Source organism: Salvia hispanica, chromosome 6 (assembly GCF_023119035.1).
Source record: "Salvia hispanica cultivar TCC Black 2014 chromosome 6, UniMelb_Shisp_WGS_1.0, whole genome shotgun sequence".
In the NCBI taxonomy this organism is placed as follows: Eukaryota; Viridiplantae; Streptophyta; class Magnoliopsida; order Lamiales; family Lamiaceae; genus Salvia; species Salvia hispanica.
The window spans coordinates 18,364,817-18,389,203 of record NC_062970.1 but is presented as its reverse complement, the minus strand read 5'-3'; the positions used below and the strand labels follow the sequence as shown (position 1 = coordinate 18,389,203).

At 36.0% G+C, this 24,387-nt stretch overlaps 3 protein-coding genes across 3 annotated transcripts; 1 reads left to right on the top strand and 2 right to left on the bottom strand.

Moving 5' to 3' along the window:
• Positions 1–416: 416 nt before the first annotated feature.
• On the bottom strand, positions 417–3,862 carry LOC125195904 (DNA-binding protein SMUBP-2-like). The gene is made up of 5 exons (XM_048094187.1): positions 3,227–3,862; positions 2,838–3,140; positions 2,465–2,748; positions 1,154–2,185; positions 417–1,043 (listed from the first exon to the last, which is right to left on the bottom strand). Exons 1-5 carry the CDS (start codon positions 3,813–3,815, stop codon positions 834–836), a joined length of 2,418 nt encoding a protein of 805 aa, XP_047950144.1. The 5' UTR covers positions 3,816–3,862; the 3' UTR covers positions 417–833.
• Positions 3,863–4,823: 961 nt separating this feature from the next.
• LOC125193343 (dual specificity protein kinase YAK1 homolog) lies at positions 4,824–13,868 on the bottom strand. Its single transcript, XM_048091115.1, has 18 exons — positions 13,285–13,868; positions 12,188–12,387; positions 11,284–11,437; positions 11,082–11,191; positions 10,911–10,980; positions 10,717–10,799; positions 10,561–10,639; positions 10,433–10,473; positions 9,989–10,111; positions 8,688–8,838; positions 7,669–7,783; positions 7,491–7,573; positions 7,330–7,404; positions 6,982–7,059; positions 6,121–6,896; positions 5,815–5,973; positions 5,217–5,392; positions 4,824–5,125 (listed from the first exon to the last, which is right to left on the bottom strand). Exons 1-18 carry the CDS (start codon positions 13,462–13,464, stop codon positions 5,055–5,057), a joined length of 2,724 nt encoding a protein of 907 aa, XP_047947072.1. The 5' UTR covers positions 13,465–13,868; the 3' UTR covers positions 4,824–5,054.
• A 3,997-nt stretch (positions 13,869–17,865) lies between these two features.
• LOC125193344 (probable LRR receptor-like serine/threonine-protein kinase At1g67720) lies at positions 17,866–21,504 on the top strand. The gene is made up of 9 exons (XM_048091116.1): positions 17,866–18,241; positions 18,635–19,181; positions 19,766–20,232; positions 20,319–20,454; positions 20,569–20,640; positions 20,727–20,795; positions 20,871–20,942; positions 21,015–21,086; positions 21,172–21,504. Exons 1-9 carry the CDS (start codon positions 18,148–18,150, stop codon positions 21,209–21,211), a joined length of 1,569 nt encoding a protein of 522 aa, XP_047947073.1. The 5' UTR covers positions 17,866–18,147; the 3' UTR covers positions 21,212–21,504.
• Positions 21,505–24,387: the final 2,883 nt, after the last annotated feature.

Sequence of the window (24,387 nt, the reverse complement as noted above, 5' to 3'; positions counted from 1 at the left end):
ATTTATATTAATGTGAGAGAGCGCTTTTTCCAAAAATGGAAATGTGACATATTTTATGGGACAAAGGTTTTCCAAATTGAGCTGCAACAGAACTTCAACTAAAAAGGAAAGTGTGACATCTATTATGGGACGAAGGGAGTACAATAATTACCATACAAGTAATTTCTCAAATTTATGCATTTAAAACAGTTCCAATATTAATTCTTATGCATTAACATCCTTCAAATATATATCTAGGATGCGCTATGATAAAATCCTGTCTACAACAACGACCAATTTGCAAGCAGATGAGTTCAATCATATCAGAACTAGAAGACAATGTAACTACAACTGAAAACTTATACTATTAAAGAGGAGAATACTTCTTCTGTAAACCAACATGTAAAATCTAGTATTGAGAAAGTTCTAGTCCAAAATAAAAATCTCAAGGTTCGAAAGTGTGATAGAATTAAATATGAAGTAGTTCAATTTACATGGCTTTGACATGTAACACAATTAATTGAAAGGAAATAAAGATTAATCATGCCGACTATTGCCTTACGTAAATGCTATAAGTTTTTTTTTACCCCCTACATTGCTAAGTAAATATCATTCTCAAGAGAAACTCATCCTATGATGCATCATCTTTTAATGGTATCTTCAGAATTGACTTGAAATATTTGACCTTTCACTTCATACCACCTCAAAAAGCACCCGACTTCTTCAAAAGCATATAGGTGATCTAGCATTCAGTCTGTAAGTTTTTATCCAAGTAATTTTGTTGGGGGATTTAAGAATGCCAATGTTAGTTCTTAGTGTGTGGGTGGTATGTTGTCAGATGGAACCAAAAGTGTTTAACTAAATGAGAAGACACTTGTAACTTGTAGGTCATTACCAGCATAAATTAAGGAAAACACATGTTGTACGACAATATCCGCTTCACCATCATTGTAAAAGGAACCTGTTCCAGCAGGGTCTAGTTGTTCTTCACAGCCAACAGAAAGACTTCCATATGGCATTCTCGTGTCAAGCAGTAACAAGGGGCATTGTGTTATCCATGTTTGCTGCATAAGTATAGGTCAGTGTCAGTCTCCCACATGCTTAAGATAAATGTACCAATGTAACTTCTGTAACAAATAAAAATATTAAATATTTGTCATAGAGCATATATTACCTTGACATATGGAGAATCAGAAAGAAGATGAGAAGTAACAGTGGCAGAGGACTTGAGCTGTCCATTATACATCTCTTTTGAAGCCCAGCCAGCTATTGCGTCGTTCATCCTATACTGTATTGTCAATTTCGTTGCAAGAACCCCTTCGTGCAATGTTGATGCTCTTTCCAATAACGATGTTCCTAGACCACCTTCCAAGGCTTTTCTGGATAAGATCACTGGCGCAAGTTGGCACTGGTCACCAGCAAGTATACAACGCTTTCCAAGAAGTATTGGAATCCAACAAGAAGGTTCGATGGCTTGAGCCGCTTCATCTATGACTACCAAGTCAAATGAGTCAAGGCATCTAATCATGGGGTCAGCTGCTCCAATATTTGTGGAAAGCACAACTTGAGCGCTTGAAAGAATTTCTCGTACTGTTTCCCTCTCCTTCTTCTTCATTGCCTTTCCTAACTGTTTGAGAAGCTGACGTATACCAGCAGCCAAGGAATCATCTTTTAAGCAATGACTAAGGTCCTTCCTTAAATTAGATTTCTTCCTCTCAAATTCTGATTTGTAATCTACAAGTCTATTATTTACAATTTCAACCAATGATTTGGAAGCTACAGTAGGTGATATTCTTGCAGGATTACCAAAGCGTACAATGTTAGCTCCAATATCAGATAGCTTCTCAACCATATTGTCGACAGCAGCATTAGTAGGTGCCGTGACAAGTACCCTTTCTCCCTGTCTAACAACAAGGGAAATTAGTTGCTTGAGCACCCCACTCTTTCCAGTTCCAGGAGGCCCTTGAATTACAAGTATAGGACGCTTCTTGTTTAAACCTAATGCAATTGCTCTTTTCTGGGATTCATCATAACATTCACTATCTAACAACCCATTCAATTCTGCTTCATCCCAATCTACCACGTCATTGTCCTCGAGCCATGCAATATCCTCTTTATCTCCAAAAATTGTAGAAACCACTGCTATTGAACAATTCTTTTTCTGTAAACCTTTCTTATGAAGCATCATTAGAGCTTCACAGTTACGCTGCACAGAGAAGACAATGGAAAGTTCCAAACTATGAGTCAATTGCAAATAAAAGATTATGAAACAAAAACAAAAGGGACTCATATCACCAACAGAAGTTCCTCATGACATGATCTTTATGGGGCATATTTTTGGTACAATTAGGGTGGCTAAAAATGTTTTTTAATCATTCTATATCTAACTAAAGGGTACATAATACCATACCGTGTATGTTGATCCATGTCATAGATTAACAAGTGCAGTTTCCATATATAAAGATGGTATGTAGTTAGTAAGTACCTCATATGTGAGTGTATCAGCCAATCCTTGGATGCGATCTATGCGAATATTCTTGCCAAATAGTTTAGAAAATGTAGGATCCCCATGACGGGATTCAAGGGCAACTGTAATGCTACACCCATCATCCCCAAGATTATTAACAAAGCCCTGAATGCATGATGTGGCGCCAGCCCCTCTACTGTCACATATCCTCACACAAACCATGTCTCCAGGGGAAAGGTTAGTGGGTGGCAATCTGTGGTTCCCATCAACTCTAAACAAAACCAAATGCATCCCTCCTAACCCTGCAAACTAATGACTGTGAGTTGTTTCAGTCACAAGGCCACACACACCAGTACATATAGTATCATATATTGCAACGAATGAAACCAACCAGTATATGTGCTGACAGCATTGAGATTGCATATGGTATCACAGAGTTCCTGCTCTGCCTGGGAGTGGCTGACCAAGAATTCAATTGGCTTCGCAGAGTTCTCGTCGGGGGTTGGAATAGCGTTGAGCTCTTCCTCGGTGAATTCCAACTCAGCATCCCTCTCTATACGAAGCAGCTTGGACATGTGGTTGGTGAAGTCGTCGATTCTGCCCTGAATGTCTCTGATCTTGTCGATCCGCAAGCCAAGAACGCCGTGGGCAGATTTGGGGATAGAAGTCTTCCTCGCAATGGCCCTATGCTGAGCTGCAAAATGAAAACAAACCAATCAAATCAAATCAAATGAAATAAGAACAAGAATGAAGAGAGAAGGGAGGAGAGAAGATGCAAACCAGAATTGGCAAGGTCCTTGAGCAGCATCCATGACTTAGTTTGGCGCCAATCAGAGACGAGGGACTTGTTCTGGAGGTGCTGAAGGACGTCTCTGAGCTCCCTCTGGAAGTGGTCGAAGAGGGTGGGATAATGAGTGCAGGCCTTGAGGCAGGCGACCTCCATACCAATAGGCATGGGGACGGCGTTGAGATAAGGCTGAGCCTGAATAACAAAGGTGAGGCCAGGGCCCATACGCTGCAACAGCTCAGCAAACTCACTCTCCTCCTCCATCTCCGCCGTGGCGATGTCCAAGGCCATAGCTTTCATGCCTTGGGACATCCATTTCACCACCGCCTTCCCCAAATCCCGACGCCCCAGAGGGTCTCCGTTCTTGGGGCTCTCTTTGAGCTCATCTTTTTGAACAATTTTGCGGCGGCGGCGGGTGATTCTTCTCTTCTTGATGGGAGCGGGAGCGGGGAGGGGAGTGGTGCAGCAGAGACGGAGGCGGCGGCGATTGGAGAATTGGTAGAGTGAGATGGAGTGGTGGCGGCGGAGACCGAAGATAGAGGCGGACAAGCAGCCGCAGTAAAGGCTGGACGCCTCCATCATAGGCAAATGAATCTGGAGATTCACTCAATTAAAACGGAATCATGTGGAGGAGAATAATGCACAGGTGTGGAACTTAATAATTAATCGGCGATTAAGTCTTAATTTATCTGGACCTCATTTCGCCGCGCTCTCAAATATTCCAAAACACAATACAGACTCTCCTACAACCTACAAATTTCAAAATTATTACTCCATCTCTTACTCTATTAATATTCTCTTCCATATTAATAAATTCATATTTCTATTTTCAAAGTAATTCTTTCTTTTATTTCATTCTCTTTATCTCTTACTTTATTCTTTATCTCATTATAAAATATTCTTTCCATCCCATCTAAGATAGTCATATTCTTCTTTGTATGTCCCAATTAAATTGAGTCATTTCTTTCTTTAACAAAAAAATAAAATAAAACATTCAATCACTCATACTTTATTCCACTATTTACTTTACTCTTTTTTTTTTTATTTCCTACTTTATTTCTCTCTACTACTTTTCAACACAATTTCTTAATCTCCGAGTTCAAAAGTTATATCTCAACTTAGTTGGTACTTATTAATCTAAAGATAATTGAGACACTTTTAATTAACGGGCGTACGAGAGTGTATAATGATAGTATACGGTAGAGTAAGGGTGAAATTTGAAAGTTTCTACATATGAATTTAAAAAATATTACTCTTTCTGCCCACATAAATATGAACTTTTAAAGAGATGTATGTATGGTTTAGTTTACAACTAGGGTAACAGCTGTGTGATTACCTAATTTAGCTTGCATGCATGATAATGATAAATGTGAATAAATAATGCTTAGAGAAGAAGCAACGAAAATGGAGGATTAATATTGATTATTACTAGCATTTATGGAAAATGCGGGGATAATATACGGAAAAAGGGAGAGGCCAACAGCTATTGGCTGGTTTAGATTTTTAGAGGTGAATCAAGTGGTGTGTGTGCAAACACAAATTCGTATCTATTCCCATGGATTCGAGTGATATTACTAATTTTCAATTATATTCAACAAAACGATAAATAAGCATTTCAATCATGCTTATATCGATCCCCATATCAATTTCTTTCTTTTACCCATTTCAAACAAGAGAGCCACGTCGATAGTCATTCTTTTCTCAATAAACTCTCAAGGAAAAAATATGTACTAAAAAAGGAAAAAATTACAAGTTGCAGGAAATGGAATGCTAACATATAAATAATGATTTCTCCTCCTCATCTCATCATAACATTTTACATTATGCATTCCTTCTGTAATCTTTTCTCCCATGAGGTGTATTGGAGACCGAGTAGCTCCCTCTCTGTCCTCCTGTAAGTAAGTTTTGTTAGAACATATTGGAAAGGGGCGGTCGAGATAACACGCTCTATACGCTTACAAAAACGTAGACAGGAGATCATACCGTCGTGAAATTGAGCTGATCTCCCTATGTTGAGCCGCTGAACTGGCTGCTGCCCCAAGCGGCTGGGAGAATTCAGCGCCAAATGAGGCGTTGAATATGTTGTGTGGACATAACCGCGGATTGGAGGATTGCTCCCTCCTTCGCCACGAGAAAAAGACTGAATAGGCCCTTCGTGCCTAAGTGATCCAACAACATAAAGAAAAAGACTAGACTGAGCTTCTCTATTAACAATGGAGTAGTTCAAGAAAGCTTGAAAGACTCAATCCTCTCTTTACTGTCCAATGATATCAAAACAAGGACATCGAAGTTTCAATTGTAGAGGCAAAGTTCAATTATTTGTCCACATAGGCCACACAAAGGGATACAACTATGCTAAATATGAATATCAGATATAGTCTGCATATATAAAGAGGTGTACATCTGATACTACTAGCAGTATAATTTGCAATTTATTTTTTAACAAGTCATGAAAGAGGTGTACATCTGATACTACTAGCAGTAATGTCTACTGTGCTGAAAGCTATGGTAAAATGGATTAATGAAAGAAAAATATATTTAAAGACTGTCGTTTATATATTCTGCATATATAAAAGCTTGCCTTTGCACTGAAAGAGCAGCACTGGAGACCTGACTTGAATTTCCAGCTCCACTCAATGGTCCAATGGACATTGAAGGTGGTCGCAAGTCCATCCCCTTGATAAATTGATTTCTCATGCTGTGCACATCAGAACTATCCTCTTCCAAAAGAAGTTCTTCACTGAAAAAAAATTAAAAATAGTGCAATATAAAACCATGTACAGATTACAAGATTTCACAAGATATAAGCACATCAATAATCAGAACATCTATATGAATAGAGTGATGTTTTTTATGTCAAAATGCATTACTAGATTTACATGCTTACTTATAATTGGGATCCCAGTCTCCAGGATCAGGCAGTGAGTTACTAGCCTCATGCTTTTCAACTGCACCTCCTTGGACTGTTTGCATGCATGAAGAGGAGTGATTTGATGCTACATTCCTCCCTCCTTGGGGTGGTCTCCATGTTGATGCATTTAAGTTGGGCTGTCGGTGAGATGGAGAGCCTACAAATACATGAGAGTTCCCCTCAGGCTGGCAGAAGTTCATATCGGTGACATTTCCTTGACAGTTAGAAGACGGTGCAGTGTCTTGGGAATGTAAATTTCCATGATAGGACCAATTCTTTCTTCTGTGGTGATGGTTTCCTGATGCCATCTTTCCTAAAGGAGATCCATGACAACTCCCTCTTACAGGAGAAGGAGGACCGTAATGTCTGGGCGAACCTGCTGAAATCTGATTATAGGAGCTAGGAGGAGTAAATTGTGAAGGGCTAGAACCAAGGGACATAGGTGCAAAATTTCCAGGGCTAAAACCAATTCCACCGCTGTGTGGTAGTTGCATCATGCGCCTAGTATCAGGACTATTCCCAAGAAATGAGTTACCACTTTTTGCATAGAGATTCATTCCAGAAGGACCTGCTGGAGAATAAAATGCATGGAAATTGCTGTTGTCACCAAAACTTCCATAACTGCTTCCAAGCCCCAGGCCATCATTGTAACTCCCATGGCTTCCCAAGCTACCGTAACTACCTGGATGCACATGTGGCACAAATTGGTAATGCGGGCTGCTGGGTATCATAGCTCTGTTTCTTCCTGATTGCTACATAAGAAGGCCTGCAAAGTCAAATTTTTGCATCCAGATAAACAAAAGGAACTGCATAATATATTGAATGAAAATTCCTCACATTATTAACAGACAGACCAGTGGCAATCCAATGACCCCCAGCAGGATGGTGGTCCACCTTAACATTTTGAGAAACGGGCTGGAAAAGGAAGCAAAAAATATATAATTGATGAAACCACCCAAGAAATAGGAAGCGTCATGTACACAACTAAATCTATATACAAATCAATCAATGAATCAAGTGTCTGTATCAAGATCTTCACCAATTCATCCATGGGTAAAGGCTTAACTCATACGTCGCACAAACAAAAATGGTTGAATTCTTTTTTATATCTTCCAAAAGGTAAAAGAAAGAACAGAAGCATGCCAATGCATTTATATAGAAGGCAATTCATACATACTTACTCACCATGTACGGTGTCTCTGGAGCAGGTTTATAAGGGCATGTGAAAGGTTCCCCGGTAATAAAAGGGTGCTTTGAAGCCTAAAACACATTAATAATTGAATGCTATCAGACAAAGAGAATCAATTGAATGACCATACTTATGAGATGCTAAAGTTCTTCAATACCTGCAAAGGTGACCACCTTTTATCCGGATCAAATTCGACGAGCCCTTTTAGGAAATCAATAAGAGCTAATCGTATTTGACTTTCTGTTAAAATAGACAGTCAATAATGTATCACAAAAATAATGAACAAGAAAATAGAAAGTTATGTCCCTAGGTAGCTTCTTGGAAGAAATGATAACCTTTACGAAATTCTTCCTCTGACAAATTCTTCCTGTAAGGGTACTTTGTGACAATTGCTTCAAGGTTCATATGGTTGAAGTACTCCTTTCCTATAGAAGGCTTCTTCGATTCCCTCTGAAAAAAAGAAGCGCTAAAATAACTAGCATGAAGAATAAGTGATAGCATAAATGAAAATTCCAGGGCTAAGAACTAGGAGAGCATGCCGACTTAGTTAGTACAGTACAATATTACACCAGGACCCACCATAAGTATTCTACAAGTATATCATAATTCATAAGCCACATTATTTTCATGGAAGCGTATCAGATGAGCAACATAGAACTCGTTGCGATGGTTTGGATGAGCAATGTGCCTTTACCAACTTATGGATCAACATGAAAAACTGTAAAAAGTGAGATAATACAAAATCCCAAATAACCATCCAAATCCTAAATACAGGAAAGGAATAAACATATAACTAGAAAACGGAAAATTGTTGGAAAACCCATAAGTTTGGTCAGAAGTTGTATCTGATATGGAAGCCGTGAAATCATACATAGGCGTGACTGCCAGTGAGTTAAATAATGTCGCCTATTCATAAACAAAACGAAGTTATTTGGTTGAAACACGTCATCAAGGTATTACACATAGGCGGCCATACTTTTCGCTGTGGGATAATTGAGAACAAATCCAAATTTCATGATTTTTCCCGACGATTTTTTAAAGTCGCACGACAGACTCGAAATTGACCAAACTTCATGGTTTTTCCGGCAATTTTCCTTAAAAATTAAGGTGAAGACTGTGTAGTACAGTTGAAAATTGATATAAAAGGAATCTAAGAAGAAAACCTCAAAATTCAAGATATACAGCTACGCATCCATTAATAAAGTATATTATACATGTATATGCATAGAGATTATTATTTGCACAAATACAGATAAATACTACATAGAACCTGTACACATTAGATTACACACAAAACCCTAACAATGAAAAATCATCAAGCTGTAACCTAATAAAGGTTTAAAAAGGCGCTTACAGCTGCATATTCTTCTTCAGTCAAAACCTGATACATGCTGCAATTGCATTTGTGACTCTGGTCTCTGTCATCATGGTTGATGCTCCCAACAAACTTGAAAAACTTGCTAGTGTTTTTTAGATTCCTTAGAATATAATCAGGAGGTTGGACTCTGCAAATTTAGCAGACTAAGCCAACTTACAAGATAGCTAAGATCTGAGCAAAGTAAAATTTTACAATGCAGAGGTTCCCAAATGCAATATTTTGTCGTTGTTTGTGAACTAATTAATGAAAGATACTTGATAATGTATTCCAAGAGATGAAGTAAAAAAATATGCCTAAATATCTAATAATATTGTTTAGCATTGATTCTTAGATTGAGGGTAGCATCTTCGAAATAAAGTTAAAATTCAACCATTAATAGATTTGAGGCAAATTACATCTAAAGATCTCTGAAATACAAATGAGGAAGAATGAGGGAAAGAAGATCTCATGGTAGGAAATCTTGGAGCAATTTTGCACCACCTTAGTATTAGATCTTAGCAATTTGAATAGGAAAAGCCTGGAGAACAGAGTTAGTTCATTAACATCGTAGGTTTAGAAAATGACACTGGATGACAATGACTGTGGAAATGCCATGAGGTAGTGTGTGACTATGGTCGAGCAGCAGCAGGATTGGGGTGGGAAACAGAAACAACTGCCATCGAGGAGTGTTGCAGCATCTTGTTGAGCGTATTGACAGCATGTCGTTTCCAGCATCTAGTTGTGTGTCTTGGACAGCATGTCAAACTTCGATATCAAGTAGACATTATGCTTTTCCCAATCTATGCTTATGCCTTACCTAAGAGCATATAGCTTATCTAAATTCAAACAACATTTTCAATCGTAAGTACACAATTTTATTCAATACGTGCCCTGAACCAAATCTATTTCGTCCCAAGAGCAGGATTGGATTTCATTAATTTACTTTGTGAGGCACCAGACCACAAAGATCAACAGTAAAGGACATTTGTTAGACAACAGCAGCCATAAAAAGGGTGGAACTGATTTAAATTAAGCGAGTGGATTAACTAGCAGAACCAGACCTTAAGGGAATCGCCGTAAGACGTTTGGGTAATAGAAAGGTTTCAAATAACTGAAGAGTACATAGGGGCTTTCATTTAAAACAAATGAAACATGCCCAAACAAAGATAATAATTGAAAATGAAACGTAAGGATCGACGATAAACATCTCCAGAAACATATACTTCAAACGTTGCTTTTCACTTGTTGAAAGATTAGCTAATTAAATTCCAAGAAAGAAAGAGGATGATGTGTCATACCCCAGAATTTTAATCATCCTCCGCAAAAGATCATACTCTGAAACTCCTGGAAACAATGGTAGCCCAAGAAATAACTCGGCAACAATGCACCCAAATGACCACATGTCAATAGCTGTGGTGTACCTATGCAAGGTTAAGATCTACAAAAGTATCTTTTTTGCATCATAAAGAATCGATGGAATGGGTAGAAAGCATAATAAAAAAATATAATAACAGAGAGGAGGAGAAGAAGAAAATAAATGTAGCCCAAGAATTTAGTTCCTCAAACCCAAGTGACTTATTAAACACTTGCTTTCCTTTTTCGCAGTCAGAAGTACTGTGATTAAGATTAGCTTCTCGATTAAGGCAAGATCCATGGTCCCGGTCTACCAACAAAATTGGATTAGTTTCTTCATGGGGTGGGGGTGGGGGTGGGGTGGGGATTTATATCATTTTCAAGGATACTGGTATCCAAGAAGAACTTCTGGTGATCTATAGTACCGACTCTGCAAATAAAAAAGGTCAATAGCTTATCAAACTAAACCAAAATTGGTATCAACAAGTTTATAAATCCCAAAATGAGAATTACTTACCTGTATATAAGAATAAACGGTGCGATCTTCTCTACAAGCTGATCCAAAGTCTATGATTTTGATTTCTGGTGGCTTCACACTGTCAAGGTTATGACTCAATCATTTAGATATATAAGTTCTTTTTTTTTTGGGTTCAAATCATCAAGAGTAGCTCACCTTGTAGATAACAGAATATTTTCTGGCTTTAGATCACAATGAATTATGCCAGCGTCTTTCATAAGAGCCAATCCCCGCAATATCTGGAATGACAAGAGATCAATCTTATAACGCATTGACAAATTCAACAGTCTATTTCATGAATGAACTTTCTTAATATCCACGCTCAACTTTGATAAAAGAAAATATATAACCTGTTTTGAGAATAACTGCACGATGCTCAACGACAATCCTCTAAAATGATTCAGCTTGATAAGCTCATACCTGATACAAGATTCTCAAGGCAATGCAGCTAAGCTCCCCGGGTGTGATCAAGCAAAAAATGACTTATCTCTAAATGAAATATTCGTGGACCAATAACTTACAGATTAACATCAAGCAGCTCAAAGACAATGCACAAGTGATTCTGATGTACAAAGTAATCATATATCCGAACAATGTGGTTCTTATCCTCAGGATCAAACTTCTTATTTAACTACACAAAGAAACAAAAGGTTGAAAATCTACCACAAAGAGTTTTAGTTGAACCAGATAAAAATGACAAAACCAAGTACAGAGCAGGCTTACTGTTGTTAGGATGGCAACTTCAACAAGTGCCTGCTGGTAAAATGCAGGTAAATTTTTTATTATCTTGACAGCAACAAAACTGTTCATTTCTGCTACCCAACACTTAGCAACCTGCCCAAATGTGCCTTGGCCAAGAACATCCTTCACAACATACCTGCATACAGAAGTAAATGAAAAATCATTTGCCAACAGACAAGTGAGAAGCAGACGTCAAATAATTTTTGATAATATGTAACGATATACAAAATTAACTTTAGTATTAGAATATCCTTTTCTGCAAATTCATACAGGCAGAATGCCAGAATCAAGATGATTGATCCAGTTTTAACTTTTAAGTTAGTTTTTCATTATTGCTGACTGATGATTAGATAACTACCAGCAATACTTATATCATTGCGAGCCATTCCTTGAATTATTTAGCCATTTTACTTGTTCCATGACATTAGGTTGTCCTTGCAACACTTGGTTAAAAATTTCGGTCAATTACTGACAGGAAGATGTTTTATTCAAACAATTATGTTGAGCAATGCAAAAAATATCTTCATGCGAATTCAGTAGCAAGACAGGATAAACTAACCGTGACAATTAAAAACCCTACAGTATGCGTACAACACTAATGGCATCTTGATATACAACCAGAAATTAGGTTGGTGCATTAGCCATAAAAAAAAAACCAGTCATTTTGTTTGCTTAAATGCTTCCACCTGCTAAGTGTTAAAACAAACTACAAAAAGACAATATTCTGATAAGTGTTTGTAATACGCATGTAACCCACTACAGGTTCAAAATGTATCATCTTGAGTTCAAAATATTTAATGATTTAAATATGGAACTAATGTTACCAATAGGGCATGTATTCCTTCAAATCCTTAAGCAAATTGCCCAGACACTGAGAAACGCATACCTTTGATTTATGTTTGAGTTAACCAGGGAATAATTTACGCTAAGGATTAGGTCTGAGTTTTCGTTATCGCAACCATCATTCAGAAGTCCAGTAGATGGTGACGTCAAGAATCTCTTTAGATTCAATTCTTCTGAATAACGGAACTGAGGGTTGCATAATTGATATATCTCAACAATATCCTTAGTCAAGCGGGCAACCAACTGCAACCAAATAAAAAGAAAATTCTAAAATGGATACTAGTTTAACAAAGGGTACAGAAAGCAAAGGAGTCCCATGCAAAAAATGACAGAATACAGATAAGGTCAGCATGCCAATAAAAATAATAGTTGCAACTTGGACGGAAAAACAAGAGCAAAACCAGAAAGGAGATCAATTTCTAGGCAGAGGATATAGAATAACACCACCACCACCTGACTATAAAATTGATAATCATGACCTGCCCCTGTAATATGCAAATCAGTTCCTATATATAACTAGAATATATTGTTTTCCTACCCTCCTTCCCAGTGAGGTAGCTTCTTGGACTTTCTGTGTTATCCAAAAAACAATTGCCTTTCTTCAAGTAAACATAGTAATGACGTTATATAAGGATTCGACTATTAAGGGTTCGGAAATTCGTTCTTGCTTCCTCTCAATCTGTGTCAACAAAATGAGTGATGCTCTATCCACAAACCATGCCTAAGACGACTACTTTTCATCCTCTTCAAAAGCATAGTTTAGTTATTTGATTATAGTACCTTGGAATTGATTTGTAATATAAGGACTAAAATGTACTCCCTGTGTTTGTACAACCACAGTCATACGACTCATACCTTACCCGTCGCATACCTACTCATTTGAATTTATGTATAAATAGTAGTACTACCATTTATACTGATACAATGAGTAGTATTTATTCAACAAGTTTATTAGGGGCCCAACAAGTGTATGGTCTCCATCTTTAGTTTTCCTAATTGCTTTGATGGCCTACTTTGTGGTTAATTTTCATCTACTGCCTGATGTTCAATGCAACCTATAAATGTTTGTGATCTATTATAATACACTGGTGCACATGATTAGTGAAAAAACAATAAGAGTGATGGACGGAGAAATCATACCGGTCTTCTGACGACAACTCGCAAATGTTGGGGGTTGGTATTAGTGTGGAGAGTTGGGGAATAAGGGCGGAAGGCAAGCGGCCTAGGGCGCCATGATGATGAGGAAGACGAAGATGTTGGACTCTCGCTGAGTTGCGGGGATTCAGCTTCCCTAGTAGCAGCAGTGGAGGCCTCTTCCATAACCTAATCCTCCCTCTATTCTCTATTCTATTGATAGAAAAATTAAAGATTCAGTTGAAATTCATAAATTATGGTTTACTCCTCCAGCCGGAAGATTGTAATCCCATCCTCCTCATCTTCATCCACTCACTCAAGAAATAATCATCGAAATTAGGCACATAAAAAAACCAACACAAATACAAAAAAATCTTCTTCTTCTTCCTTTTTTTTATTTATCTTTTCTATAAAAAAATATGAATGGGAAGGGCAAAAGGAGGCGATCCAGCTGAGGCCTCAAAAGAGAGAAATCGGTGAGATAGAAGCAAGAATGATAATCGATTGAATGAATCTGAATTGGCAGAGGCGAGGCGTGGTGTTGCTGAGAAACAGAGGGGGAAGAAGAAGAAAAGAAGATGCTGTAAATTGCGTATTTAGTTTTGTTTTTGGCGGAGAGCAGAGTAAATCACCTACTGCTGTTACTCTACTGACTAATATTAACAGCAGTAATTTTGTTAGAGAATTACTCTATTTCACATGATGCTTATCTTATTTAAGTTTGCACAAATCTATACGTATATATAGGATGGACATATTAATATTAGTTAATTAACCTGGGTTATTTTTTAAAATAGATATTAAACTATAGTGTTTTAAATTAAATTGATTATTAAAGTTTGATTTGGTGCAAAATAGTAAGTATTAAACTTAAAGTTTATGATTTATTTTAATTTACTTATTTATTATACTTCATGTGACAATTAATGTTTATTAAATAAATTATTGACACATCATTCTTCGATAGCTGCGACCCAAACCACTCTGTTATTCCACGGATGGAACTTATAGTCTCAATTTTGCAATAAATACCAAGAAAGAGGATATATACAATATACTCACTTCTTCCGAACTAAATTGAATAATTTTATTTGGAAAAAAAATAAAACATCTAATTATTATTACTTTATTTACTATCTATTTTATTCTCTTTTATATCTCTTATTTTATTTTATCTTCATTTAACCTATTTAATGAAAATTTAATTTACGTGTCTAGAAAAATGTTTCAACTTAATTGCAACGGATGAAATTAACCTGATAATCCTCCAGCTCCCATTCCACCTGGTTCTCTATATTTGTATTGTGTGTGAACAATTATTGGCAGCAATTGTAGATTTGTAGTAGAATTGCATTATACTCATATATAATTGAAATATTATAGTAGTAATCATGTTACAAGGTAAATAGATATAAATTTAAAAGTTGTATGTTACAGGTAAATAGATATAAATTTAAAAGTTATATCAGATTGCATTCGAATTCATATATTTAACCATAAACTTTATGGGATGTATTAACATGACAACCCTTTTTATCGTGACATCATACCACCATTTTAGGTCGTAAAATCCGAAGATCATGTGATTCTCAAGCTACCATATGCCAACTAATTTTAGTTAAGTTTAATCATTTTAAAACGCTAGGAGCAAAATCGGAGGTCCATGTTCCTGATGTAGTTTACATATTAGTACTTTATTATTTTTGTTCGTGATGTAGTTTTATGAAACAGTTCCAGTTACCACGACGATTTTTGCAGTTTAAATATTTTATTTTTGTTCCAAATGTGATTTTATGAAACGTTACCAGATTGTAGTGTTACTACTTTATTTTTTGGGATAGAGAGTCACACTTAATTTGGGGATATTCCTAATATGATACAACTTCAAATTTGACTAAAATTTGATTTGAAAAAAGAAAAAGGAAAATGCCTCAGCAGACCGGCCGTTGTTGCAGGTCCGTATTGGTTTTTTACAAAATGAGGCACCAACACCTCCCATAAATTTGATACCATAGTAGTATAATCAATAAAAGAATAATCAGGCTGTCTCATAGTGTAGTAACTTTTTCAATGGGTTCATTTTCATGTTATTTTTTGAAAAACTAGATATGAGGTGGTTCAAAGGATATGATAATATAAGTTGAGTAGGATAGGAAGAAATTACAGTATATTGACTTGAGAAATTATTTGGCGTGGTTCAAAGGATAAGACAAGTTGAATAGGATAGGAAGAAATTACAGCATGTTGACATAAGAAATTATTGGCATCCACAGTTATGCCCTATATACGTCGTGTCCACTTTTAGCATTGAAAATAACTTCAAATAATGTAAATTTAACATAGCTAAGGGTCATTACTGAATATCGAGAAATAATTTTACAGACCGACTATAAGTACTCAATTTCATAAAACCATAAATCATGTAACTGATAATATGATAATTAGAATTGGTAAGTATGTTAATTTATCAATTTTACCAAATTTTATATACTAAAATAAATAATGAACAAGTAGAAAGACTAAAATGCCATGGGTAGCATTTTGGGAAAAAAAAAGGGAGGGTTAGAATGGCATGGAAGACCGGAAACAGTGAAAAAGGACCCCAAATGATATTATAAACATACGTAGAGGGGTATGTTGCATTTTTTGAAACATAGGTACCTCCAGCGCTCGAACGTCCATACATAGAGGTGTTTTTTTTAGTTCACTCTAAACTAAAAAACACTTAAATAAGCAAAGCAATTAAAAGTTGAGATTGATTTGATTGAGAAAACAGATGAAACAAGAGAATTTCAGTGATGGGAATTCACTACTTTAGTTTATTAAAAGCACAATTATGATATCCAAACAACGACTTCAAGGTTACCAGTGCAAGTCACTTAATTATTGCGGTTGACTGAACAACGTGGATCACTAACATTAAGGTTGTCAATTTAGCTAATAACTTCTAAAAGCACAATTAGACCCTTATAAAGCTCTCACTCTTAGGTTTACCTTTTTTGAGATATCAATTATGGTGTCATCAATTCGAATCTAACACATGAATCCTCTTTCAATTTCCCACATGTCAATAAATCGACAAGATGTCTCACCAAATTGAAGCATTTTACAAAGAATTTAACCAAGTAAATATAATTCTTGGATATCAAAAATAGGAATCAAATAAACATGACAAATTTTATGCGAGCTTCTTATGAGAGCACCACATTCGTTTGAATCACGTTTAACATTATTTGTTTTGATTTACTATATTTTGTTTGATTATAGTAAATTAGCTTTGATTTTTAGAAATTTTGTGAAATTAAAATTTTCAGTAATATTTTTAATGTACTGGAATCAAACTAAATATATAAATCAAAACGAACAACGTTAAATGTGTTTCGAACGGATGTGGTGCTAACAAAAAAAGCTTACATGAGATTAGCATATCGTTTTCATTATCTTAAGATATGCAAATATATATGTAGCCTTACCATCAGCCTGCCTCGCTGCTCCACCGCCATACCTTGTTGCATTCTCACTCGCCTGTCTCGCCGTCTGCCTGCAGTAGTTATTGATAAATACTCCCTCCGTCCCATTTAAAATGAAACATTTGAAAATCGGCACGGGATTTTATGTAGTGTTGTTTTGTGAGTTAATGAAAAGAGAGTAGTAAGAGAGATGAAAAATTAGAGACAGAGTTATTTCCATTTTAGGAAACGTTTCAATTTTAATGAGACAACCAAAATAGGAAAACGTTTCATTTTTAATGGGACAAATGGAGTATATATTTTCACTTTAAAATAAATTTTTACTACATGCTTCAAATATAAAAATCAAACTCAATTTATGATATTCTCCTCCAAGTTCCAAAACATAGTTCATTGTCATTTTTGAAAATAGTTTCAACACCCACTCTTTATATTAGTGTAGATATACTGCCTTTGTTTCATAAAAATATGGATCACAGTGGTAAAAGTTATAAATAAATTGATATTGATGTATACAAGTAATATTGGTGACAACTTTTTATAAATGAAAGTACTCATATTTTTATGGGACAGACAAAAAATAGAAAGTGCACATATTTTTATGGGAGAGGTAGTAGATTCTAATATAGATAATGAATAAATAGGGTAACTCATATATTGTACAAACTCCAAACTATGATCTGGATTGTTAATAAATATCAACAGATGACAAAATAGTTACAACATAAAATGTCAACACAGTGTCAATACAATATCAACACATCATCCGTTGACACTGTATTGACATTTTTTGTTGCTACTATTTTGTCATCTGTTGACATTTTCTAACGATCCAGATCATAGTTTGGAGTTTGTACAATATTTAGAGTTTGCATTTGATTACATCCCTGACTAAATATATGTTTATAATTTGTATTAGTCCACAAATAGGAGCCAATGCTTTAAAGTTTAATCTGGATTTATAAGTGTTAATTCCCTAGGATTTATAATATAATAAGGGGCAATTTAATACTAAAACAGTAATATGATTAATAATAAAATCGGTTCAAGTAAAACCGGTATGGTTTAATTATAAATTAAAGGAACTATGTAAATGTTTGTCTGTAGGTACCTTCTCCCAATTAAAGATGGTGGAGCTGCTGAATTTGGAAGTGGTGATTCCACCAAATTGAGACTCAGACAACCTTAGATCGTTGACCATGTCTGTTTTTTCCCGCGTTTATCAAATAAAAATATGTCACTCCAATGATTCTTTATACTTTGCTCCGTCCCAACTTCATCTCTTTCTTGTTCAATTCACCTAACTACTGACCCATTCAATTCCCTCTCATCAACTCCAACATCAACTCATACATACCTTTTCAACTCCCTCTCCCTCTAAACCCCGTTTCTCTCTTTCATGTCTACGCTCTTACCATTACCAGCCATGATTCCCACCCGCCTTCTCCTGCTCTTTGCCCTTCTCCCAATCTGCCTCTGCCAATCCCTCCAAGGTCACTATAATTCAATTTTTTATTTTTTTTCATCTGATTTGTGATAAATTTTGATTCTTGATTGATTTTGGACATGGCTCTTTTCGCAATTTAGATGGAATTTGATCTCACTATGCTTTTCCTGTTAAAAATCGGATCTTTCTGCTTCCTTTAGGGTTTCACCTTTCAACTAGTGTTTGTATAGGTTCAGCATTTAAAATGATTAACTGTAAATTAATGCATTTTTACACGAAACTCACCCTTTTTGTGATATCACTGTTCAAATATTGCAACAGATAATAAGGGGTGTTAAAAGTGTTGTTAAAATTGCAAAATGGATGAAAGTTCAAGCACTAGTATTTAGCTCTATTGAAATGAGAAATTATTGGATTTATTTATGTGTATGTTTTTCAGGTGTGTTGATTGACTGTGGTGCTGATGTTGGATCGGTGATCAACGGCTTGGAATGGCTGCCGGATTCTGGCTACATATCAGCAGGGAGTTCCAAGGTCATTGTAAGGGAGGATCTGGTCCAGACACTCTTCACCGTCCGGTCGTTTCCTCTCTCAAACAACGTTTTCAAGAAGTTCTGCTACGAGATTCCTGTGGATAGAACGAAGAAGTATTTGGTCAGAACAACTTACTACTATGGTGGAGTCAATGGCAATACCAATCCACCGGTGTTTGATCAGATTGTGGATGGGACATTGTGGAGGGTGGTGAACACAACTGAGGATTATTTGAGGCAGGAAGCGTCTTACTATGAAGGTGTCTTTATGCCTACGGGGAAGAATCTGAGTGTGTGTGTGGCTGGGAACACGTATACGGATTCAGACCCTTTTATATCTGCTCTTGAGATTGTGCCTTTGTGGGATCAGTTGTATAATTCCACAGATTTTCGAGCTCATGCTTTGAGCTTGGTGGCTAGGCATAGTTTTGGATACGATGGACCTGTTTTCGGGTGAGTACTTGACTTCTTTTCTGCGTTTGGTTTTCGAGTTTTTTTATGAATCATAGTTTAGTAGTGAAATGGTGTTTTTAGTCAATTTCTTTGTGTTATTGAAATATTTTATGAGGTTGCTGATCTTAGTTTTATTGTATGTGTTATATTTGATTAGGAAATATTATTGAAGATTTGATTATATTGAACAAATATAAATATTCAGGTGGATGGTGGTGTTTTGGTGATAGTTCTTGAGTTCTCTTATTATCAGCCTAGCTATGGTAGAAATTGTATTTGTGATTTTTGAAATGAGTGAGGAATCCATTGAGGTTGCTTTATCTTTATTTTATTTTTTGTATCTCTCATATATTTGAAGCATTGATTCTATTGAAAAATAGAAATTTGTAGGTGGATTGTAATTATGTGCTCTGATCTTTACATTGTCTTAGTGTTACTTAGAATAGGAATTATTGAAACTACGTTCCTGAATCTTGCATAATTGGGTTTTTCAGTAATAGTTTCATAAATTCAACATTATTTACTTCATAGTGTTTTAACTCATTCATTTCCCTTGCTAAACGTATGCATACGAACTTCACCAGATATCCCGATGATCAGTTCAATCGCTACTGGCAGCCGTTCGGAGCAGATGCGTTCCCCCTATCAAATCCACAAGAACTTGCCGTTTCTGGCATCTGGAACCTTCCTCCCCAGAAAGTGTTTCATACACGACTGTCAAAGAGCCTGGTCGAGCCTCTGACGCTGAACTGGCCCCCCGGCCCTCTACCTGGTGGAGTAAACTACTCCATTGCTCTTTACTTTGCTGATGATCATGCCTCCGACTCAAACAACTCTAGGGCTATGGACATAACCATAAATGGTGTCCCTTATTACCGAAACTTGATCAGAACTCCAGTTGGTCTTGTTGTATTTTCGAGCCAGTGGCCTCTTGCTGGAATCACAAATCTGACCTTGTCTCCTGCACCCGGCTCGACTGCCGGTCCTCTGATCAACGCTGGAGAGGTCTATCAAGTGCTTCCCTCAGGAGGGAAGACTCTCGCCCGTGATGGTATGATCCGCTCCTATGCAATAATCCGTATATCAATGCTTATGATGCCCCATCCTTCGACTGAGATTTCATTTTTTTTTCAACAGTGATTGCTATGATAGACTTAAGAAATCATTTCCACAACGCTCCAGCTGATTGGAGTGGCGATCCATGTCTGCCAAGTCGGTATACATGGACTGGAGTCACTTGCTCCTACGGACCTAGAATTCGTATACTCTCTCTGTGAGTAGGATCTTACTAAATACTGTATATGTTTATCTCGTCTTCGCTCATCTCCCTTGATAATCAAACAGTCAGCCTTCTAGCTTACTCCTCTCTTTCTCGATTGCTGCGCAGGAATCTGACGAGCATGGGGCTCGCAGGATTGATCTCACCTCGCATTTCTAGGCTGACTGCACTGTCTAGCATGTGAGTGAATTTCTAAATACACAGTTCTATCCATGTGTGCCTGTCTCCTTGTTCTTGGGACACTGATGCCTTCTCGTTTTCGACAGCTTGCTGGGAAACAACAGCTTGATAGGAACCATTCCAGACCTCAGTTCATTGAAGGCACTGCAGAATTTGTGAGTGAAACTCAGCACATTTAGATCCTCGCCCTCTCCCCAAGTCTAATCTAACACGAACCGTTTCTGTTTCAGGCATCTGCAGGACAATCGTCTAGGTGGAATCATTCCTCCGTCTTTGGGGACCTTGCAGAACCTACGCGAAGTGTAAGTTCGACTGTTTGTTAATCTCTGTCGAAAATATTGGAACAAAATCTGATTCTGGTTCCTGTTGCACAGCTTCTTGCAGAACAACAATCTAACGGGTCAAGTTCCGCCCAATCTAACAGGAAAAGAAGAATTGGCACTGAGGTAACTGTCTAGGCGAGCTAATGGCCGCCCATTGACTTTCTACCTCGCCCGGCCTGATCAATCCTACGTGTCTTTTCTTATTCAGGTACACACCGGGGAATCCTTTGCTGATTCCGCCACCATGAGATCATCACTCGACCAACATTCGCCTCCGCTAGCAACTCAAGCGAGATCAAGTCTTCAAGCTGGTTCTAAATTGCTATGATCAGATCAAATGTACATTATTTTTTCTTTTATTTTTTTTTGTAAAAAAAATGAATTGTTTGAATGTTTTGATGATGTTTTGAGCAGAGTCTTAGGATTGCTAGCCATATTTTGAGCACATAGTAAACTTCTCAATCAACCTTGTAAAATTAAAAGAAGAATAAACTACAGCTGTTTCTCGTGATAATGATTGCTTAATTATTGTTTGTTTTAATTTACTTATTTACTTATTTGGTTTATGGTTTTTAGTTTTTACTTGGTAAAATTGCATTGACAATGACAGGTAACGGTTACATTTACATTAGGACGGAGTTTTATTTTATAGTGTTTTGCCGTTTCCCCAAGTAAGTGAAAACTTAAAAGGATATTCATTCTCTTTTAATCGCTTGCTCGGGCAAGTGCATTCTAAATTTTATTCGGGATGTAATTGTTATGGATTTGTTTGAAATAATATATTATATTTGGTGTAAAAAAAATATTCTCTCTCTTTTATACAAACTAGTATTATCGCCCGTGCTATGCACGGGCTATATAATTTTCACTGATTAAATATTTTAATAAAATTAATAAAAATAAGAAATAAGGAATACAATTACATTAACTTTAAAATTACAAAAAAAATAATAGTATTGATTAGAACACTTTAAAACACTAATATAATATTCCACCATCCTACTCCCTCCGTCCCACATTTATAGTCACATTTAGTTAGGGCACGAGTTTTAAGGAATTGGTGGAGTGTGTAATTAATGAAGTGAGATGATAGAGTGTGTAATAAATGAAGTGAAATGGAAGAGTGAGATGGTGGAGTGTGTAATAAATGAAGTGAGATGAAGGAGTGTGTAATAAATTAAGTGAGTTGATTGAAAGTGAGTCCCTTGTTGACTTTTGGGTTTTTTATTTTTGTTTTGGTTTATTTTTGTGTTGATAATGACATTTGAGTGTAGTTTTAGTGAATAATGGGGTAAAATTTTATGTCCAAATGTGGAAAATTCTAAATGTGACTATAAATGTGGGACGGACTTTTATGGCAAAATGTGACTATAAAACTGGGACGGAGGGAGTATAATAGATCATAGATGCCACACCTTTCTTTTTAGTTTGTCACAGAAAAGATGTCACATTTCCTTTTTTTTTTTTTTTAAAAAATTCTCTCTCATATTAATATAAACATACTATTTTGGTTTTGCACTTAACACACAAAAAAACATCACTTAAAATCTCATGCCATTTCCGGAATGTGTCATCTATTATAGTACGAATTAAGTACTACTTCCTCCGTTCAGCTTTAGGAGTCCCGATTGAGTCAGACACATGTTTTTAGAAAAAAATGTGTGAGTGTGTAATAAATAAATATTATAGTGGATGTTGGGACCCTTTTTTAATTGAGTGTCCAATAAATAAATGTTATAGTGGATGTTGGGACTCACTTTTAACACTATTTTATTAGTTGTAGTGGATGTTGGGACCCACTTTTAACACTTTTTTATTAGTTGTAGTGGATATAAAGACCCACTTTTAACACTCTGTAGGCATTTTTTATTAATTTATCTTAACCGGGACTCCTAAAGTGGGACGCCCAAAATTGATCAATCGGGACTTCTAAAGCGGGACGGAGGGAGTATTAATTACGTAGAACAATAACATTTCAATGACTAAATAATTCAAAAATAAACTACTATCGATTTCACTGTTACAAAAATGAGAAATAATTTAGTTATACAAATAAAAATATTGATAAATGTGAAAAAAAGTTAAATGTATATAAAAAGAAATTTGAATGTAAATACGAACAAAATAAATATATAATATTTTTATTTTAGTTTATCCCTAAAAATTATTCCAAAATTTCTAATTTAGGAAACTTTTTCTGTCTAAGAGCATCCACATTCATTCTCTGCCAAAAGCAGATGTGGGCCCAGGCCCCCCTTTATTCATTTTTAATTCTCTACTATTCTGTAAGAGCACAATACCCACATCCATGCTCTTCCACAGGAGCATGCTCAAGGGTCTCATCATTCTATTATTCAATTTAAATACTTCAATTACTAAAAACATTTTCACAATATTAAAATGCATTAAAAACACCCGGAATACTATTAAAAATTACATAATTAAAATCCAAAAAATTGAGATTGAGAGAGTTGTTTGGTTTAGTGTGAACTTTGTGTTGAAGTGTGGGTATTTATAGATAAAAGTGTGAATTTTGGGATAAACATAATAAAAAAATAAATTAAAAGGGTGAAAAAATGGATATATTTCATTAGGAAGTTGAAACATCTTTTTGTTATTAAATCTGGATTTTTCATATATTTTTTTAGAAAATGATTAACCAACGGCCAATCAGAGCATTCCACGTCGGCTGCTCGTGCTCTTGCCGTCGGCACGATGGTGCTTTTGCGGAAGTGCACGTCCGTGCCGATGGCAAGAGCGCAGCGGCGAGCACGGCTCTTGCCGTGCCATCAGCACGACGACTACTCTTGCGGAAGAGCACTGCTTCGGATGCTCTTATGAGGTAAGACTCATTCTCCACTACCAATGCTTCAACTTTTATTATTTTTTATATTTTACTAATTGTGAATTAAAATTCATACCATTTAAATCTATTAATTTTTATGGGACAAAGGGAGTATAATTAAATCCAAATAAATGTTATTCATAATTAATTGCTAATTACATCTTTTTTTGATAATTAAATAGAATATGTCAATTATTCCGTTAATATCTTTCGTACAAATACGTTTTCGGTGTTGAACAAAGTATTAATACTCCTTCCGTCTCATAAAAGATGTCACACTTGTGTGACGACACGTGATTTTAGGATGTTTTGTTTTTTATTGTTAAGTGGAAAGAGAATATATAATATTATATTATTGTGAAAGAGATTTTTTTTAAAAATGAAAAAACGACATCTTGAATGGAACAAAATAAAAAGAAAAGTAGGATATCTTTTATGAGACGGAGGAAGTATTATATTATACATATCATTCTCACCAAACATATTTTAAATTTAGTTGATATTTAAATAGCAACTTGAATTACTTGAATAAATTTATTAAGTCATGACATCACGGATACAAAATAATATATTTCCTCG

Coding starts and splice junctions, on each gene's coding strand:
- LOC125193344 (XM_048091116.1), top strand. CDS start 18,148: ATGTCTACGCTCTTACCATTACCAGCCATGATTCCCACCCGCCTTCTC. Junction 20,233..20,318: donor GAAGACTCTCGCCCGTGATG/GTATGATCCGCT, acceptor TTTTTTCAACAG/TGATTGCTATGATAGACTTA. Junction 21,087..21,171: donor AAAGAAGAATTGGCACTGAG/GTAACTGTCTAG, acceptor TTTCTTATTCAG/GTACACACCGGGGAATCCTT.
- LOC125193343 (XM_048091115.1), bottom strand. CDS start 13,464: ATGGAAGAGGCCTCCACTGCTGCTACTAGGGAAGCTGAATCCCCGCAA. Junction 11,438..12,187: donor AACTCAAACATAAATCAAAG/GTATGCGTTTCT, acceptor TTCTGTATGCAG/GTATGTTGTGAAGGATGTTC. Junction 5,974..6,120: donor GACTGGGATCCCAATTATAA/GTAAGCATGTAA, acceptor ATTTTTTTTCAG/TGAAGAACTTCTTTTGGAAG.
- LOC125195904 (XM_048094187.1), bottom strand. CDS start 3,815: ATGATGGAGGCGTCCAGCCTTTACTGCGGCTGCTTGTCCGCCTCTATC. Junction 3,141..3,226: donor CAAGGACCTTGCCAATTCTG/GTTTGCATCTTC, acceptor TTCATTTTGCAG/CTCAGCATAGGGCCATTGCG. Junction 2,749..2,837: donor TGCTGTCAGCACATATACTG/GTTGGTTTCATT, acceptor ATTAGTTTGCAG/GGTTAGGAGGGATGCATTTG.